The 19,553-nt window shown below is 43.1% G+C and overlaps 1 protein-coding gene across 5 annotated transcripts in view; it reads right to left on the reverse strand.

Moving 5' to 3' along the window:
• The window catches only part of DZIP1 (DAZ interacting zinc finger protein 1), a 54,466-nt gene extending 43,087 nt beyond the window's left edge, over positions 1-11,379 (reverse strand). For 2 of the 5 annotated variants that reach the window (XM_059684972.1, XM_059684971.1), the window contains exons 1-5: positions 11,112-11,377; positions 10,388-10,485; positions 9,814-10,027; positions 8,809-9,069; positions 8,150-8,707 (exon numbers count right to left, since the gene is read on the reverse strand). In XM_059684972.1, the coding sequence (XP_059540955.1) occupies positions 8,150-8,707; positions 8,809-8,811 (561 nt within the window). In that variant the 5' untranslated portion in view covers positions 8,812-9,069; positions 9,814-10,027; positions 10,388-10,485; positions 11,112-11,377. Of the gene's footprint in view, positions 1-8,149; positions 8,708-8,808; positions 9,070-9,813; positions 10,028-10,387; positions 10,486-11,111 lie in introns of all 5 variants that reach the window. The other 3 variants (XM_059684974.1, XM_059684969.1, XM_059684970.1) reach the window with 3 other exon arrangements.
• Positions 11,380-19,553: the final 8,174 nt, after the last annotated feature.

The raw sequence follows: 19,553 nt of genomic DNA on the forward strand, positions 1-19,553 counted from the left end.
CATCCTGGTGCTTTCTGGAACCCCTAGCACTGCCCCCGTTAGACTGGTGGTGCCTAGCCTGTCACCACCACCTTGTGGGGACACTCCAGCAATGCTAGTCTTTGTTCGTCCCTCAAGAGGACCAACCTCAGAGCCTTTGCATGGGCTGGTTCCCTGCCTGAACCTCTCCTTGATCCTCCCCTGACTGACCCCTACTTGACATTCCGGATGTCGTTTATGGAGCATTTTCCACACTGGGGATGAGTGGCACGTCCTCAACAAGATCTTCGAGGATGGTTCTTCTGCCAGTCACTGTCCCATCTCATTGTCTTATTTTCATCATTGGGCATCTCACTAGTTAACATTTTCACATTTATTCACTTGTTTATTGTCTCCTGCCTAATCCCTCTGGGTTCCTAAGAGCACTGACTCTTGTCTGTATTATTCACAGCTTTGTCCCTGGAGCCCAGCATTAATAAATAATTAAACAAATGCTGTAGAAATATTTGGCCTCCTAAAATGAATTTACTGGGGGAAAATCAATTCTACCAGATCTCTATTTTCCATTTAAACACTGATTCAAAATTTAAGCAAAAATTCAACTTGTTTTATTTATATCCTCACCCCTGGATTACTTTGAAATAAATCCTGGATATTACATATTTCATTTGTCAATATTTCAGAATTTATCTCTAAAAGGACTTCCTTGTTTTGTTTTGTTTTTTGGGGGAGTTGTTTTTGTTGTTGCTGTTAATCCTCACCTGAGGATATTTTTTCCATTGCTTTTCAGAGAGCGTGGAAGGGAGGGAGGGGAAGAGAGAGAGAGAGAGAAACATTGATGTGAGAGAGACACATCGACTGGTTGCCTCCTGCATTCCCCCCGCCCCGACCTTCCCCCCCCATACACCCCTACACACACACTGGGGCAGGGAGAGAACCTGCGACCCAGGTATGTGCCCTTGACTGGGAATCAAACCTGTGACCCTTTGGTACCCAGGCCTACCCTTAAACCACTTAGCCACACTGGTCATGGCATAAAAGGACTTTCTTTTAATACAATCATAATATCATTATTCTACCTTTTAAAACATGAATATTAATTCCTTTATATTCAACAAATATCCAACCGTTTGTTTATTTTCCCCAATATTTCACACATTGTCTTAGAAAAGATTTTTAGTTTGTTTTAAATCAGGACCCAAATAAAGCTATATTTTGCAATTGATTGTTACATCCCTTAATTCTCTTTTAGTCTATAGATTGCTGCTCCATCTTTTTTCCTTGCAATTCTTCTGCTGAAGAAACTGAACATTTGTCCTGCAGATTTTCTCAGTTTGGATTCCACTGTTTCATCTCCATTGTGCTATTTACATGTTCTTCTATTCCTGTACTGCCTTACTCTTAGTATGGCTGCATCACAACGTCAGGTTCTAGTGTTCCAGAAAACTAGTGTTATGGAATATTTCTCAGCATTTCATTTCAGAGAATCTTCAAAGAATCTTTTCAGCCTTTTCTGCTTATGATGAATGCTCTAGTTGTCTCACAGTATTTTAGAGACTTCCCACATTGACTCAGGTGTAAGTGTGAACTCTGGGGCTATGCGCAGCACTGGCGGCGGGGGTGGGAGGGTGAGGGGTGGGGGGGAAGGGATGAGAAATCGTAGAACAGTGGTTCTCAACTTTCTGGCCCTTTAAATACAGTTCCTCATGTAGTGACCCAACCATGAAATTATTTTCGTGGCTACTTCATAACTGTAATGTTGCTACTGTTATGAATCATAATGTAAATATCTGATATGCAGGATGGTCTTAGGCGACCCCTGTGAAAGGGTCGCTGGACCGCCAAAGGGGTTGCGACCCACAGGTGGAGAACCACTGTCCTAGAAGTAACTTTTAATTTCCAAAAATGAAAATAATATTTTAACTATTTTAATAACACACAACAGTCATGAGCTCAGAAGGGATTCCTATTCCAAACAGAGAAGACTGACATTTTGACTACTGTATGATGAAACTTCTGTATGACAAAAAACAACAACAAGACAAATCTAAGAGGTTTACAGTTTCTGGATGGGCAGGTAGGGAGCTTGAAAATCACCACTCCATCCTAACAACAAGTAAAAAGCTGAACAGACTGAAAAATCAACTCTTCTGGGATCTGTAACAGAAGGGAGAACACAGGGCAAACCACTGCCCAAGCTTGGAGAGACCTGGAGTCACAGTTTACCAGAGCAGAGACTCAGCGGCAAAAAGCCCCAGAGGAACCAGTGCAGGGTAAGAAAACCTAAATTGTAATTGACAAACTGCTTGAGGATGAGAGTGGATGTTTTGAGAGTTAAAAATTCCAGGGGAGAGAGGAACTTTCAACTTAATAAAGACTATCTACAAAAACCTATAGCTAACATCATACTTAATGGTGAGAAACTCAAAGCTTCCCAACTAAGATCAGGTACAAGGCAAGGATATCCCCTCTCTACTACTTTATACAATGTAATAAGACAAGAAAATGAAATAAAAGATATACAGACTGATAAGGAAGACACAGAAATGTCTTTGTTTGCAGACAACATGTCCATGTAGAAAGTCCAAAAGAATTGACCAAAAACTAATAACCAGGTATTTTAAAGTTGCAGAATATAAGGTTAATATACTAAAGTCAACTGTTTTTTCTATATTTTAACAATTGTAAGTGAAATTTGAAATTAAAAACACAATGCCATTGGAGAGAAACCAAGATGGCGGCATAGGCAAACACCTGAAATTGCTGCCTCGCACAACCACTTCAAAAATACAACTAAAAGACAAAACAGACATCATCCAGAACCACGGGAAGGCTGGCTGAGTGGAAATTCTACAACTAGAAGGAAAGAGAAAAGCACACTGAGACTCAGAGGAGGTGCGGAAGTAAAGTGCAGAGGTACAGAGGCACACGTGGAAAGGGCTGGCAACTGAGGACGCGATTGTCTTTTTCAATTGGGAGGGAGTCTCAAGCTCCCTACTGAACTGAACTCCAGTTCCAGGGGGGACTCTGGGGGCCCAGAATCATACGGGGAGAAACTGGACTGTCTGGCATCGGTCGGAACTCGAGGCCGGCTTTCTCTCAGAGGTGCTTACAGTGATTATCACAGGACACTGAGCCGTGGGGCCTCTTAGGGTAGGACTGAGGATCAGCCATAGCTGTTTGCTCCACCCTGTTGATTCCCTGAGACCCCGCCCCACCCAAGCTGTGCACAGAGGCTTTTGCATATGAAAGGCCTGGCCCTTTGCAATCTGAAAATTACCTAACAAACTGCAGCTGGGTCAGAGAGACCCAGAATATCCAAAAGAAGGCCCGAGGCCCCACAGCAGCTTGCATTGCTTCACAGTTGGGCCTCATCTGGGCACCTCCAAATCCCAAACAAAGAAGAGGAATCTGCAGATCTCCATAACTCCTGCTGGGTAGCCTCAGGCAGAGGCTATATTAGCACCTCCTTAAAGATCCAAGAACCAGTGTACCCAGTGGTCAGAGTGGGGCCATCCAGATTACAACGCCTCAGATCCATAAGGGACACACTCAGGGGGCAGACTCAAGGAGCACCAAAACCCACTCAAGCAAGTCTTGCCCTGTAGGGGTGTCTCCAGCACAGAAGTTCTCCCACCATAGACACGGCTGATTCTCACAGCCAATTGGCTTGGAGGTCAATTCCTCCCAGTGATACCTACAACAATCAAGGCTTAACTACAACAAGACTGTGCACACAGCCCACAAAGGGGTGCACCAAGAGTGTCCACCTCAGGTAATTGGGGAGGCTGAGCCACTGGGCCCTATAGGACACCTAGCACAGAAAGCCACTCTATCAACACAGGGAAGCATAAAAAATACAGAGACAAAAAAACAGGTCACAAATGACAGAAATGGAGGAAAGCAAACTACTGGATATAGAGTTCAAAACCACAGTTATAAGGTTTTTCAAGAATATTCTAGAAACCGCCAATAAATTTAGTGAGACCTTCAATAAATCTAGTGAGACCCTCGAGGATATGAAAAAGGACCAACTAGAAATTAAGCATACACTGACTGAAATAAAGAATATTATACAGAGTTCCAACAGCAGACTAGAGGATCGCAAGAATCAAGTCAAAGATTTGAAATACGAAGAAGCAAAAAACATCCAACTGGAAAAACAAAATGAAAAAAGAATCTAAAAATATGAAGATAGTGTAAGGAGCCTCTGGGAAAACTTCAAGCGCACCAACATCCGAATTATGGGGGTGCCAGAAGAAGAGAGAGAGCAAGATATTGAAAACCTATTTGAAGAAATAATGACAGAAAACTTCCCCTACCTGGTGAAAGAAATAGGCTTACAAGTCCAGGAAGTGCAGAGAACCCCAAATAAAAGGAATCCAAAGAGGACCACATCAAGACACATCATAATTAAAATGCCAAGAGCGAAAGACAAAGAGAGAATCTTAAAAGCAGCAAGAGAAAAAAAGTCAGTTACCTACAAGGGAGTACCCATACGACTGTCAGCTGATTTCTCAACAGAAACTATGCAGGCCAGAAGGGAGGGGCAAGAAATATTCAACTTGATGAACAGCAAGAACCTACAACCAAGATTACTTTATCCAGCAAAGCTATCATTCAGAATAGAAGGTCAGGTAAAGAGCTTCACAGATAAGGAAAAGCTAAAGGAGTTCATCACCACCAAACCAGTATTATATGAAATGCTGAAAGGTATCCTTTAAGAAGAGGAAGAAGAAGAAAAAGGTAAAGATAAAAATTATGAACAACAAATACACATCTATCAACAAATGAATCTAAAAATCAAGTGAATAAATAATCTGATGAACAGAATAAACTGGTGATTATAATAGAATCAGGGGCATAGAAAGGGAGTGGACTGACTATTCTCGGTGTGGGAAGGGGTTTGGGGGGGTGCAGGAAGAGACTGGACAAAAATCGTACACCTATGGATGAGGACAGTGTGGGGGGTAAGGGCAGAGGGTGGGGTGGGAACCGGGTGGAGCGGAGCTATGGGGGAAAAAAAGAGGAACAACTAATAATTTGAACAATAAAGATTTAATTTAAAAAAAAACACAATGCCATTTACATCAGCACTCCCCAAGAATTAAATATTTAGGTATAAATCTAACAAAATATGTACAAGATCTAAATAAGGAAAGTTTCAAAATTCTGATGAACAAAATCAAAGAACTAATTAAATGAATATCCATGTTAATGGATAAGAAGACTCAAAATGGGAAGGTGCCAGTTCTTCCCAATTTGATCTATAGATTCAGTGCAATCCCAATCAAAATCCCAGCAAGTTATTTTGTGAATATTAATAAACTGATTCTAAACTTTATAGGAAGAAGCAAAAGAACCAGAATAGTCAACACAATATTGACAAAGTTGGAAGACTGATACTACCCAATTTTAAGACTTGCTATATAGAGTTATAGTAATCAAAACACTGTGGTATTGGCTAAAGAATAGACAAATAAATCAATGGAACAGAATAGAGTGCCCAGATATAAACCTATATAAATATAGTCTTCTGCTCTTTGACAAAGAAGCAAAAGCAATACAGGGGAACAAAGATAGTCTCTTCAACAATGGTGCTGGAACAAATGGACATCTATATATAAAGGAAAAAATGGATCTAGACACAGAACTGATATACTGATACCCTATGCAAATCTAACTCAAATCTAACTCAAATCTATCACAGACCTAAATGTAAAATGCAAAACTATAAAATTCCTAGAAAATAACATAGGAGAAAACCTAGATGACCTTAGGTATGGTGATGCCTTCTTAGATACAACGCCAAATACACATCCATGGAAAAATAATTGATAAGTAGAACTTCATTAAAATTAAAAACTACTACTCTGCAAAAGACAATGTCAAGAGAATGAGAAGGCAAAATACAGACTGGGAGAAAATACTTGCAAAACACACAACTGATAAAGAAGTGTTATACAAACTATACAAAGAACTCTTAAAACTCAACCAGAAGAAAACAAATAACCCAACTAAAAATGGGCCAAAGATCTTAGAAGACACCTCACCAGAGAAAAGATATAGATGGCAAACAAGCATATGAAATGATGTTTCACATAATATGCCATCAAGGAAATGCAAATTTAAGCAATGAGATGCCACCACACACCTATTAGAATGGCCAAAATATTGACCACTGACAAAATGGTGATGAGAATGTAGAGCAGACAGAGCTCTCATTCACTGCTGACGGAAATGCAGCATGGTAGAGCCACTTTGGCAGTTTCATACAACACTAAACACAGTCTTACCGTACAACCCAGCAATCACGTTCCTTGTCATTTACCCAAAGGAGTTAAAAATTTATGGCCACACAAAAACCTTCATAAAGATGTTTATAGAAACTTTCTTAATAATTGCCCAAGCATGGAAGCAATCACGGTGTTCTTCAGTAGGTGAATGAATACACTATGGTCCATCTAGATAACAGAATATTACTCAACACTAAAAAGAAATGAGCCAGCAAACCTTGAAACAACATGGAAGAACCTGAAATGGCCTGGCTGGTATTGCTCAGTTGGTTGAGCATCGATCATGTACCAAGAGGTCCTGGGTTTGATTCCCGGTCAGAGAACATGCCCCGGATCCTCAGTAGGGGGCATGCAGGAGGTAGCTGATTGATGTTTCTCTCTCATTGATGTTTCTATCTCTCCCACTCCCTTCCTCTCTAAAATCAATACAAACATATTTTTTAAAAAACCTGAAATGCATATTACTAAGTATAAGAAGCCAATGTGAAAATGATATATCCTGTATGAGTCCAACTATAGGACATTTTATAGTTGCCAGGTTTGGAGGGCAAGGAGGATGAATAGGCAGAGCACAGAGGATTTTTAGGGCAATGAGAATACTCCATATGCTACCAAACGATGAATATAGGTTATTAAACATTTGTCAAAACCCACAGAATATACAACACAAGAGTAAACCATAAGTATACTATAAACTTTGGGTGATAATGATGTGTCAATATAGGCTCATCAATTGCAATAAATTTCCACTATGGTGGAGGATATTGATAATGGAGGAAGCTATGCATGTGTGGCGGCAAGGGAGTACATGGGAACTTTCTGTCCCTTCCCCTCAATTTTGCTGTGAACTTAAATTTCTACAGAAAACACACACACACAAGTTCATATAAAAACCTGCATGTGACTGTTCATATCAGAATTATTCATAATAGCCAAACACTGGAACCAGGCAAAACATTATTTGAAGGTTAACAAACTTTGATACATGTACACAATGGAATACTAGCCAGTTAAAAAATAAATTATTGATACACATCAACAACTTGGTCTGTCAGGCCCCAAAGCCAACACTATCTGATCTACCATCACTGTGCTTTATAACAGATCTTACAGTAATTAGAAACTTAATAAAAGCCAGATCATGCTTTTCAATGAGAAGTAGCAAGAGGTTTAGGAATCCTATTTCTTGCACAAAGACTGCCTTAGAAATAAGATTAACAACAGAAAAGAAACATTTTTTTATCTTTAAAATACTCTTGTTATATTAGTGAGTTTTCTTGTTCCTGGGAAATATACACATTGAAATATGTAGGAGTCTGCAACTTACTGTCAAATGGTTCGATAATATGTATAGAAGCAAAGGAAATAAGCAAATGTTAATAACTGATGAATTTGGTTGAAGGTTATATGGAAGTTCTTTGCACTATTATTGCAACTTTTCTGTAAATGTGAAAAGATTTTGGAAAAAAAAATGAGAAAAATCCACAAATGTAATAATTCCAGATCTTGGGGGGCCGATCTCAGTTGCAGTTTGTACATGGTTAATTTTTCATTACTCGGATTAGGAAAAGGAAACAGCTTCTTAAATAACCAGCATGTACCTGGCTTAAATAAAGCACTGCAGACCACGTTACTTGTTTAATCATTAATCCTATGGTACTCTAGAAGAAAATAATGAACCATGTCATCTGTTAGTTAACATTACTGTTTTGGTTCATTTAAATATGCTGTTTTTCTAATGTACAGTACAAATGTTTAAAAAAAAAACAAAACAAAACAAAGCAAACAACAAAAAGGTGATAGAAAGGGCTATCAATATCCCAGCTAGTGGGAACTGAGGTTTTGGGGGGTTATGAATTATAATCACAACACACCTGGTAATAGCTGGCTTTGGCCTCCATCATCATCTGCTGGGTGGCGATCATCTTCTTCCTGCGCTTGCACTCTTCCTTGAGGAACTTGATCTCGCCGGCCTGCTTGCTGAGGAGCTCCTTGCTCTGCTCGCAGTTGGCCAGGCTCAGGTGCAGCCGCTCCTCCACGGCGTGCAGCTGCGAGGTGAGGAACTCCTGCGAGTGCATCAGGTACTCGATGGACAGCTGCGCCAGGCGGATGAGCTTCAGCAGCACGGGGTCCACCCCCGACTGGCAGTGCGGGCACTTCTCGTCCTCCAGCTTGCAGAAGGTGATGTTCATGATGTTCTCCTGCAGCGTGAGCACGTCCACAGCCCCCGCCACCTTGTCCACGTCGATGGCGCTCAGCCGCCGCCAGTCCACACTCTCCAGCCGCGGCCGGAACTGGAAGAAGGGCAGGGAACCCGTCGCCGCGCTGGGAGGGAAACAGGCCATGGCGGCCGCGCCCGCCGCGGCCCCTCCGGAGGCTTCAGAACCCTCGAGACCGTTGGTGAGTGGGTAGTAGACCTGCTTGTGGAAGGGCTGTGGGAGGGAGACACAGCGGGAGTGGCAGGGGAGCTGCGCCCCGCGGCCCCGCCTCCCGCGGCCGCCCCTAGCCCGGCGTCCAGGCCTCCAGCTCTTACCATGCTTGCCGCAAATTGGCCACCTCTGCTGGCATCGGAGGACAGGGTGCACACGGCTACTGGGCCCGGGCCGCCCCCCGGACCGCCGCCGCCCGGCTCCTCACGATCAGGAGAAAGCCAGCTCTCAGGAGGCGGCGGCGGTGGAGGCAGCGGCCTAAGCTCTGAGCGTCTCCGCCGTTGCTATGGCAGCGTCCCCGGCCCCGGGGACTGGGAGCAAAGGGCGCGCCGGCCCCCCCTCGTGGTCAGCGAGCGCCCAGGGACCTGTGGGGCCAGAGAAGAACTCCTGGACGAGCCTGAGTGGATACACGCGTCCACCCAGAGAGGGCACCTCCTGAGCGTCCGCTCCCCGGGGTACCACCCTCCCTGGCCTTTGGGCAGGACGTGCCATGTCCCTAAAGCCCAGGGATGCACATCGCAGGGCCCTGTGGGTCCCAGTTGCCATACTCAGGTTATTCACTGCTATTTTCGCTTTAGGTTTTGCGATCAGAAATAGCTACTCATCCTTATTTTTTTACACATCATTTAGAAAACATTAAGCAACGAAACTGTAAAATTAACTGGGATAGAGGGGGACTGCCTGCCAAAGGGCACAAAGACACTTTGGAGTATAATAAACAATATTCTATATTTTGATTGTTTTGTTAATTCCCCAGGCATGTACATTTGACAAGATTCATCAAATGTATTCACCGAAAATAAGGGTGCGTTTTGTATAGAATACCTCAATAAATCAGTGGTGTAGTTAATTGTATTTGATGATACACTTTCTACATTTCTTACATTAAAGATACTTTTTAAAATGGACTCTTTCTTCTTCTATGGGTTGGCCACCTAAGTTAACATTCTGATAGAAGTACAAACCAAAAAACTTCCCCAAATATTTAATACTTTGTGTTTCCAAAAGGATGTATTTTTCAAAATGTGAAGGTAAAAAAAAAAAATTACATGGAGGGGAACTTTGACCATCAGCTTTACCATCAAGTTTTACAGGGCTCCGGTATCTACCTTACAAACTTGTGTGGCAGCTGCATTCTGTTTTTTGGAGAGGCTAAAAAATTTCTAGCAGCAACTTGTAGACCTCGGGCCTCTCATTCTTGGGGTCTTCTGAGGGCTGCCTGTGGCTACCACAGAGATCAATGAGCTGAGGAAAAGCCAGACATTCCTCAATCCACCAGGGAGCCCTGGCTTGGACCAACCATCAGGAAAACTTTTGTCTTTCCTAACAGCCAAAGAACAGAGGAAAGAAAAATACAATTCAGAGTAACCAGAAGCATAGCTGTAACATCCAATATTTTTACCACTTTCCAGATATTGTCACTACAAATAAGCCGACATAAAAGCATCCAGGAAACAAGCATACGCTTCATATGACTTCATAGAAATCATACATCCAAATAACATTTAATGGAACCGGAGGGCGGGGGAGGGGGGGGTAGCTATTACGGATTGACTGCACCCAGCATAAAAGTCTTAAAGATCTAGGTTCAAAGTTTGAGTCTTCCATTTACTTGCTGCCTGGCCTAGAACAAGTTATGTCAGCACTACTAGGCCTCAGTTCAAAGGGGATCAGGATACCGACCTGGCAGGTCTGTAGGCTGTGGACTCCATCCACTGGGCTGCAGGATCAGCGGGAACAAGGGCCGAGGTCTCTCTTGCTCACCGTTATATTCCCAGCACCTAGCATAGGACAGGCAGGCAGGCAGAGACGTTAAGAATTCGCCGAAGGAACGCGTGGATAAAGAAGGACCATATGAATTAGGTTCTTAAAGTAAATGTCAGCTTCCACCCCCATCCCTGTATTTTCTGCCGCTCTCTAGGACCAAGCCCTTGGAGCTGAACGTGGGAGACTGTCCACAGGCCCCCACTGCAGCCTAGGGAGGAGGCACGCGGGCCAGAGACACCCATTTCTTTTCGCCGCCGCCACTCTGGTCCCACTCTGGCGCCACGGGGCTGGCCATCCTCGCTCCTTGATTGAATGTGGTCCGCAAGATGGCCGGACCAGGAATGAAGGGGGCACGCTTTCCCGTTCTCTCTGTCCCCCATCCCCCAGCAGGGCCGCCAGCGGGGCAAGCTCCCGAACCCGCAAAGACAAAGGTCGGGAGACGCTGGCTCCCCTGGGGCCTTGGTGTCTCCCCTTTGAAGGCTAATGGGAACGGGGGCTGCGGCAGCCATGCTAGCGGGGTCTGCAGCGCCTCTGCTCACAGCCTGGGGAGCGGGAAGTGGACCCGGCCGCACGGACACCCAGATGCCCCATCTGCCGCGGACTCCCCGGAGCGCCTGGCGCATCCCAGGCCTCGGCTCACCCCAGCTGCGCGCTCCTGGGCGGGCGCCGGGCGCTGCCAGCGGACGGGGGCGATGCTGGGGACCCAGACCCCAGGTGCGCTGCTAGCGCGGGCAGGTCCACACTGGCCCGGGAGCAGCTAAGCGGGAAGCGGCGAGCCGGCTCCTTGCAAGATGTAGGCTGAAGCCTGTCTGGTCTGGGCAAGCTGTGGCAAGGCAGCCGCCAGGCTCTGCTCCGGGCCCTCCCAGATTCCAGGCCGCTGACGCCTCTGGGTCCCCCACCCCCCTCCCGCCCCCCTCCCCTCCGCGATCTTTCTCTGGCCTCTTCTCTCCGCTTCCCAGCTCTTCTGGCAGCTGGGCGGGACCTTGCATGTCTAGACTGCAGCGATAAAACGCGCTCGGCCAATCCCGCTGTTGGTGCAGACACGTGGTGCCGGGCCCACTCGGATGCGGGTGTGGGATGCTCTCTCTAAGGAGATTTTTCAAACAAAAACCAGATTCACTCTAACCCTGCAGTTGGCCTGGCCTTCAGCTAGCTAATGTCATATATGGGCTTTACGTGAATTCACTCCCAAGAAGAGACTCTTTTTAATCGCAGAAATGTGCAAATGCAAGGGACCTTGAAGAGGCAGCGTAATGCAGCCCTGCATTTGAGTGACGTGTGACGTGGAAAACGGATTAGGCAACTTTGCAAGTGAAGCACACTAGGTCTCGGCGTCTCTCACTTATGCCCACTTTAGGAGGAGAGGCATAGGTCTCTGTTTGTTGAAAGTTCCACGGTGTGGGGAGAAGGGAGTTGTGGGTTAAGAGTAGTGTGACCATTTATTTAACCTACTAGTAAAGTTGGAACATATGGTCCGACAATGGGGCAGAATTCACTATTTTAAAATAACGAGTAATCCAAAAAGTATGCATTTTTAACAATCCTTTTAACAACCATGAGGTTGACTCAGATTGAGAAATTTGATGCATCTTTTGCAAAATCTTAGTGTCTGCTATAACAAAAGAAAATTATTCTTCAATTTAAAAAAGAGTAACTACAGAATTTTTTCTGTACAACAAGTTACTTGTGCTTTGTCCTGACTGAATCAACTTTGTACCATACTTTATTTAGCAAAATTCTTCCAACGTGGTAATACAGCACTAAGTATTTATGTTGAATTCCATGCTTTCGTTTTTACTGGAAATCTTAAGGCCTAGGACAGCTTTGGTGGGATTTTAAAATTTGTCTAGTTTTAAAGTGCTTAAATTTGAAAGAGAATACAAGATCCGTCTAAAAATCCTCCATAGTGGTATAGCAAATATTTCTAGATAGAAATTTCAGGTACTATAAGGTAAATAAAGCCAATATCCTTTGAGGTAGGTGTGTGTGTGTGTGTGTGTATGTGTGTGTGTGTGTGTGTGTGTGTGTGTAGGATGATTGCTTAATTAGCATTGTTTGATGATACACCATTTGAGTTCCTTGCATTCCCCATTCCCCATTGTCAATATATTATCCCACATATGCAGAGTTGGAAGAAAGAAGATAAACCATGGCATAGCAGCAACCATACATTCTTCATCCTTTTAAACCCTTTATACCAGTTATCACAGCTGATTGGGGAGTGACTGTGATAATCAATTAAAATTTTTAATTATTTGGGTATCTTTCTTCTCCACCAGACTGAGATCCTCAAGTGTTTAGCACATTGAGCACACTTAGTATGTGCTCAAATAAATATTTGGTTTTGTGGACAGACATGATCCTTAAAAAGGGGAAATATTGATGAATATTGATTATACTTATGGGAAGCAAATAAAAATGTAGCTGAATTTATTTCAATTTTTTGTTCCTATTTCTCTTGTTTGAAAATAGCAAGTATGAGAAAATTTCTAGTCACAACTTTCAATGTGTCAAGTGGCTGTTGAGATAGCAGTGGCTACACTGGCTTTTTTATCAGAGGATCAAAGTCCTGAACTTAACAGTTCCAATGGCTACACTCACCACCCCACACTCCTTTAACTCCTTCAATGATTTGCAAGCATCTAAGTGGGTGCAATTACCTTTTTGCTTGAACTACCTTTAATGGCGTTGGCATCTACACTAAAGGCACACTGTTAGCCCATACCAGTCTATATTTTTTATTACTAAAATAAAAGTTCGTATTAAATATGTGAGGAGGTGCCTGGACTAGATGAGCATAATCTATCCAAACCTTTATTCCCCATTTCCTGAAATTTTTTTAATTCCTTCTTTTATACTTGTTAAGGGATTTCTGCCTTTTGTTATGTAATTTGTTGGGGGACAAAGTTCAGCACACGTTTACATTGAACAATCTTTCCCTAGCTTGTTACACACTGAATACACAATCACTGGTAAGTGCTCACAATTATACTTTTCTTAAAAAAAGATATTTTTATTGATTTCAGAGAGGGAGGAAGAGGAAGAGAGAGGTAGAAACAACCTGGACATGTGCCCTGACCAGGAATCAGACCATGACCTCCTAGTTCATAAATCGACACTTTTTTGTTGTTGTTGTTTTTTTTTTAGAGAGAGGAAAGGAGAGGGAGAGAGAGACAGATACATCAGTGATAAGGGAGAGTCATTGATCGGCTGCCTCCTGCACTCCCCACACTGGGGTTTGAGCCCACAACCCCGGCATGTGCCCTGACCAGGTTCATAGGTCAGACATGTGATCTCCTGGTTCATAGGTCAACAGTCAACCACTGAGCCACACCAGCCAGGCCACAACTATACATTTTACCTTATCCAAAATAAGGACCATGCTCCTTGACTGAGCAACCTCAAAATCTATTCCCACAAACATTCTTCCAATTTTGCAGGTGATGTAAATTAACAAATTTCTACAACTTCTAGATTTCTAACTTTTCTGTACCAATATCCAAGATTGCCTCACCTCCACACTCTTATCCCCAAGGCCATGCTAAATTTGTACTCTGGTTCCCATAGCAACAATTTGGCTTGGCTCCTGCTAGGAAAATTGTTAGTTCTCAAGTGCAAAAGTGACAAAACTTTCTCAGCTAAGAATGCAGAGTGAGGAATTAATTCAGGATGGTTTGAGGACTTCAAATCCTTTACCTCAACTGCTCTCAAACTTTCTTCAGGGTTCCCTTGAAGACTTGTTAAAACACAGATAGCTGTGCTCACCCCTACTGGGGATGTGCCCGCAACCAAGGTACATGCCCTTGACCGGAATCGAACCTGGGACCCTTGAGTCTGCAGGCTGACGCTCTATCCACTGAGCCAAACCAGTTCGGGCATAAATTCTTTTGCCTTATATTAGCCAAATAACTAATCTCAAAACCCAACATTTCCCCAAGGGTGCCCATTTCAAGCAATAATTTCCATATTAGTTAAGTTTTTTTGCTTGTCAACAATAGAAACCGATTCTGTGAACTTAAAGGGGTGGGGTTCCTGAAAGGCTATTGGATAGCTTACAATATCAAAGGGGAAATTGAACAACCAGGCCTCATGAAAGGTAGTAACCAGGTGAGCTACAGATTTGGGATAGTTCCCAAAGGAGGCGATTCCAACTGCTACAAAGGTAATTCAGTTCCATATACCTTCTTTAGCCCTTTGAAATGCTGCTCAAGATTCAAGTTCTTATGAAAGAGAGTGTGATGGACCTAGTGTGGGTCATGTTTCTGATGGGCCCCTATCGTGGTGGTAGTGCTATCAGAGACTTGCGTGGGTGGAATTTCTCCAATGCTAGTGGGAGTGGTGTTCCTATGATATGCTGAGGGAAAAAAAATTTCTAAGTCTCACACAGGAGAATGAGTGATTTTTATTCATGTGAAATTTCCTCCCTCAGTTTCCAAAGCCCCATTTCCCTTAAACTAGTCTTGGAAAAGGTGCAGCTGGGGATTCAACAGAGCTAGAAGCAGAGGAGTCAGTGTCTAGAGTTTTCGTTCCATGGTGGAGTTAACTCCAGCAGAGCACCAGGCTAATTGTTATCCATTGGTCCAATGTGTGGGGTCCACATGGCTGTGAGCCATGTGGACCCCACACATTGGACCAATGGAGAATGCAGGGAAGTGTGCTCCCTGCAACAGGAGTCCTAAGAGAGCAAGAGGGCCAAGAAAGAGAACTCCCTTTGTTTAGGAGCTTATGTATCTCAGATTTCGAACCCTTGCAATGACCACGCCTATTCTGGCCAATGCCCTGTTTCCAGGTGGGACTGACAGGTAGTCACATTTTCCCACATTGCCTAGATTTTACTGGTCTTGCATCTATTCTTCCTTTGTCCAGTCCCTTCCTCCAGGATCTGTGGGAAACAGATCTGGAGAATGTTAAACTGCAGCTTTTTGGCAAAACTGTACAAATGGCATACCTATATTATCTGGCTTTTCCTTTCCTTTTCTGTTAATTAATAACCAGGTTATTTTTTTAAAATATATTTCTTTATTGATTTCAGAGAGAAAGGAAGAGGGAGAGATAGAAACATCAATGATGAGAGAGAATCATTGATTGGCTGTCTCCTGCACGCCCCGTAGTGGGGATCGAGCCTCAACCCGTATATGTGCCCTTGGCTGGAATCGATCCCGGGACCACTCCGTCAGCAGGCCAACGCTCTATCCACTGAGCCAAACCAGCTAGGGCAATAACCAGCTTATTATAATGGTATGGGTAGCAGCAAAATGGGCTGTGATGGAGATACCCGTCAATGGTACAGCACCCAACAAAACTGCATGCAAGGAGTGATAGTTCCCAAAGGAGGATATTCTGACCAGATGAGTAACAGATGTCAAGTCTGAACAGCATCAACTTTCCCCCTTTACCACCCATTCGATGGCCTGGCCTTTGAGAAAGGTATCCTGCTGCTTTTCTTCAAGATTTGAAGATAAAGACAAGGCAGAGGAAAGGATAGCACCTTTATATCCCTTTGAGTAGTCTGAATTTCTTTCTCTTAGGGATATTCTTTTCCCTATCGCCTATAGCTTCTCTATCTAGAGTCTGGGATCTTAGCATCCTTCATCCAGATTTTAGGATCCTACCAGCTCCACAAGGCAAGACAGTCACTGTTGTTTAGAAAAGGAGTTAAATTCTTTTTCTTTTATAGATAAACTAGAGGCCCGGTGCATGAAATTCATGCATGGGGTGTGGGGGTGTCCCTCAGCCCAACCTGCACCCTCTCCAATCTGAGACATCCCTCTCACAATCTGGGACTGCTGGCTCCCAACCGCTTGCCTGCCTGCCTGCCTGATTGCCCCTAACCGCTTCTGCCTGCCAGCCTGATCACCCCTAACCACTCCCCTGCCAGTCTGATCAACACCTAACTGCTCCCCTGCCAGCCTGATCACCCCCAACTGTCCTCCCCTGCCAGACTGGTCACCCCTAACTGCCCTCCCCTGCTGGCCTGGTTCCCCCACAACTGCCCTCCCCTGCAGGCCATCTTGTGGTGGCCATCTTTGACCACATGGTGGTGGCCATCTTGTGTGTTGGAGTGATGGTCAATTTGCATATCACCTCTTTATTAGATAGGATGCCATTGCTCAGTTTTTCCTTCTCTCTTATTCCCCTGCCTCCTAATTTTATCCTCACTTAGAATTATAAGGGGAGGCAGGGTTCAAGAATCGTTCCTAATCCCCCCCCCCCCTTTCTCTCTCTCTCTTTCTCTCTCCCATCAAGTCTTTATTCCAACTGGGCAAGATGGATTTCAGGAACTCATATACAATGGCTGATAAGCAGAAATGGTATTACTTGGTTTATAGTAGATCATGCTGAGGTAACAAACAGTTCCCCAAATTTTTGTATTTATGATAGAAAGGTCTATTGCTTATGCTATAAAGCAGTTGTTATATGTTTGTTGTGACTTCACTCCATGTGGTCTCCTTACAGAACCCGGATAAAAGTAACAGCCCCTATCTGGGACATGCTTTTCTTTTGGCAGAATGGTTACATCATTAACGTCGTCTCTTGATATCTCTGCTGGGAAGTACATTACTTCTAATCACATTCAATTAGCCAAAGCAAATCACGTGATAAAATCCAAATGTGAATAGAGAAAGGAAGTATACTCTCAAGTCACTGAAACTCACAGGGGTACAGCCGGGAATGTAAATCCTTTTATAAGAAAGGAAATAATGTGGAACAATAATAAAATCTACTACAGAACTATAAGATAGATCAGAGATGGTAAGAACTACTTAGGATCTACAAAGGAGAATAAGATTTAACTTGAAACTACCTCAGACTAAAAATTTGAACAGTTTAATGTGGCAGTTCACCCAGATAGCACTAAGGCAAAGAGAGGAGACTGCAGTTGTTTTATGAGTAACTTCCAACATCCAAACCAATCTATGGCTAGATTTTAGTTATGCAAGAATAAGGAAACTGCTCAAAATAGTTCAGCATGTCAAGGTTTATGTATTTTCTTTCTTTGGGGTATAAATGTTTTGCTCTGCCCCCGTTTTCCAGGAAAAAACCTTTATAACAAATTCATCATTATTTTTAAGCTGAGTGGACCAAGGCATATAGGCATATTAGGCTGCCCTTTGAGATTAATCATAGAGGTGACAGCAATAGAGCTAATAGAACAACAGGAGAAGATCTGGTAACAACAAAACACCCTGGGAAATGCCAAAGATAGCTTGGGGCAAGACAATATCACCTGAACTGCTGTTAGGACATGGAATGAGTCCCCTAAGAAGGCATTCTGTGCTTGCTGAACTGAAAGACACTAGGAACTAAATGTACCCCAAGGTGTTAAAATATCCTTTTAAATTCATTGAGAAAATGAAAATATTCATTTTTAATGGAAGATTAAATACCACCACCCCCCCCCAAAAAATTGCAATGTGATTTGCAAACCCAAATTCACAGACATTTTCAACATAACTGGCCTAGACTCATCAAAATGTCAAGGTCATGAAAGACAAGGTAAGACTGAGATATTGTTCCAAATGAAGGGAATTTAAGAAACATGACACCTGAATACAACTCAGGCAGATGGCAAAATTTTAATAAAATCTGATGCCAAGAGTATTGAGTATTGTATCAATATTATTTTCCCAATTTTGATGGTTGTATTGTGGTATTTTAAGAGAATATTTGTTTTTACACTGAAGTATTTAGGAATACAGGGCAACTTCCAAATAAATGAGAAAAGAACGAACGATAAAGCAAACATAACAATATAGCAAGTTGGGGACTGGATGAAGGGTCTCAGAAGATATTTTGTGCTAGCTTTGTGACTTTTTTCTTACAAGGGCATATAAATATGTCCCATTTAAAGGCAGGCCAGCCCCATCCAATGGTTAGAGATCCAGCCCTCGAACTGGAGTTTGATTCGGGCCAAGGGCACAGACCTCAGTTGCACGCGGATCCGTGTGAGAGGGAACCAATGCTATTCTGTCTCTATCTCTCCCTTTAACTCTCTCTAAAAATGAGTTGAAAAGTCCGGTAAAGGTGAACAAAACGAACAAAAACAACAAAAATAAATAAATAAGGAAGGCCGGAAGGAGGCAGTGTGGGTCTGTAAGGCAGCTTCACGTTATTTGGCGCCCGGGCGTCTTCCCGCCCTGTGTAATAACCTTAGATGAGTCCTGCCTCCTCACGGTAGAAAACCAGTGCTGCAGTTTCTACAATATCCTCAATGCAGGCAACTGCCTGGAGAATATCCTTGTGACATTTACGTGTAAAATTATGTTAAAACGAAAAGGTAGGAAAAACAAGTGATATGTGTAAAGATATCAGCTAAATATTATAATTGTGGCTCTGACCGTAATGAATCCAACCCGATCTGGTGGAAGACTGGAAATTTAGGATGGTGATAAAGAGGGTGGGAAAGAATCTACTCTTAAATGAAACACCATGAGATTATTTCTCTTAGAGGCAAATATAATATATGAATACAAAAAAAATTATTTAGGAATGACTCATAGGAACAATATCCAGGTGGTCTCTCATATCCAAAATTGCTGATCTGAGGCCTTTATTTTGTTTTTCTTTTTGTGATGTGGATTTTATTTTATTTATTTTTTATTTCTCACCCGAGGATATTTTCCCATTGATTTTAGAGAGAGTAGAAGGGAGGGGAAAATATCGATGTGAGAGAAACGCATCGACTGGTTGCCTCCTGCATGTGCCCTGACAAGGGCCCAGGCCTGGGAGGAGCCTGTAACCTAGGTAACTTGCCCTTGACCAGAATCAAACCTGGGACCCTTTGGTCCACAGGCTGACACTCTATCCACTGAGCCAAACCAGCTACTGATGGCCTTTATTCTTAAATAAGTTTTGCTCAATTGTCTTATAGTGTTGAATGTTTAGAAATGACTGACCCATCCTAAATTTATTTCCTCTTATAAATGATTTGAACTTTTTGTCTGGCTGTCCATAGTATTATTTCTTTTTCTTTAGGATTTAGAAAAAATTAATTTTACCTGGATATGTTTCAAGATTTGACAGTTTTAGAATTTTTTCTGGTATAAAAAGTGTTCTTTTAATGTACAGATTCAAGTCCTCC

This window comes from Myotis daubentonii, chromosome 2 (genome assembly GCF_963259705.1).
Source record: "Myotis daubentonii chromosome 2, mMyoDau2.1, whole genome shotgun sequence".
NCBI lineage: Eukaryota > Metazoa > Chordata > Mammalia > Chiroptera > Vespertilionidae > Myotis > Myotis daubentonii.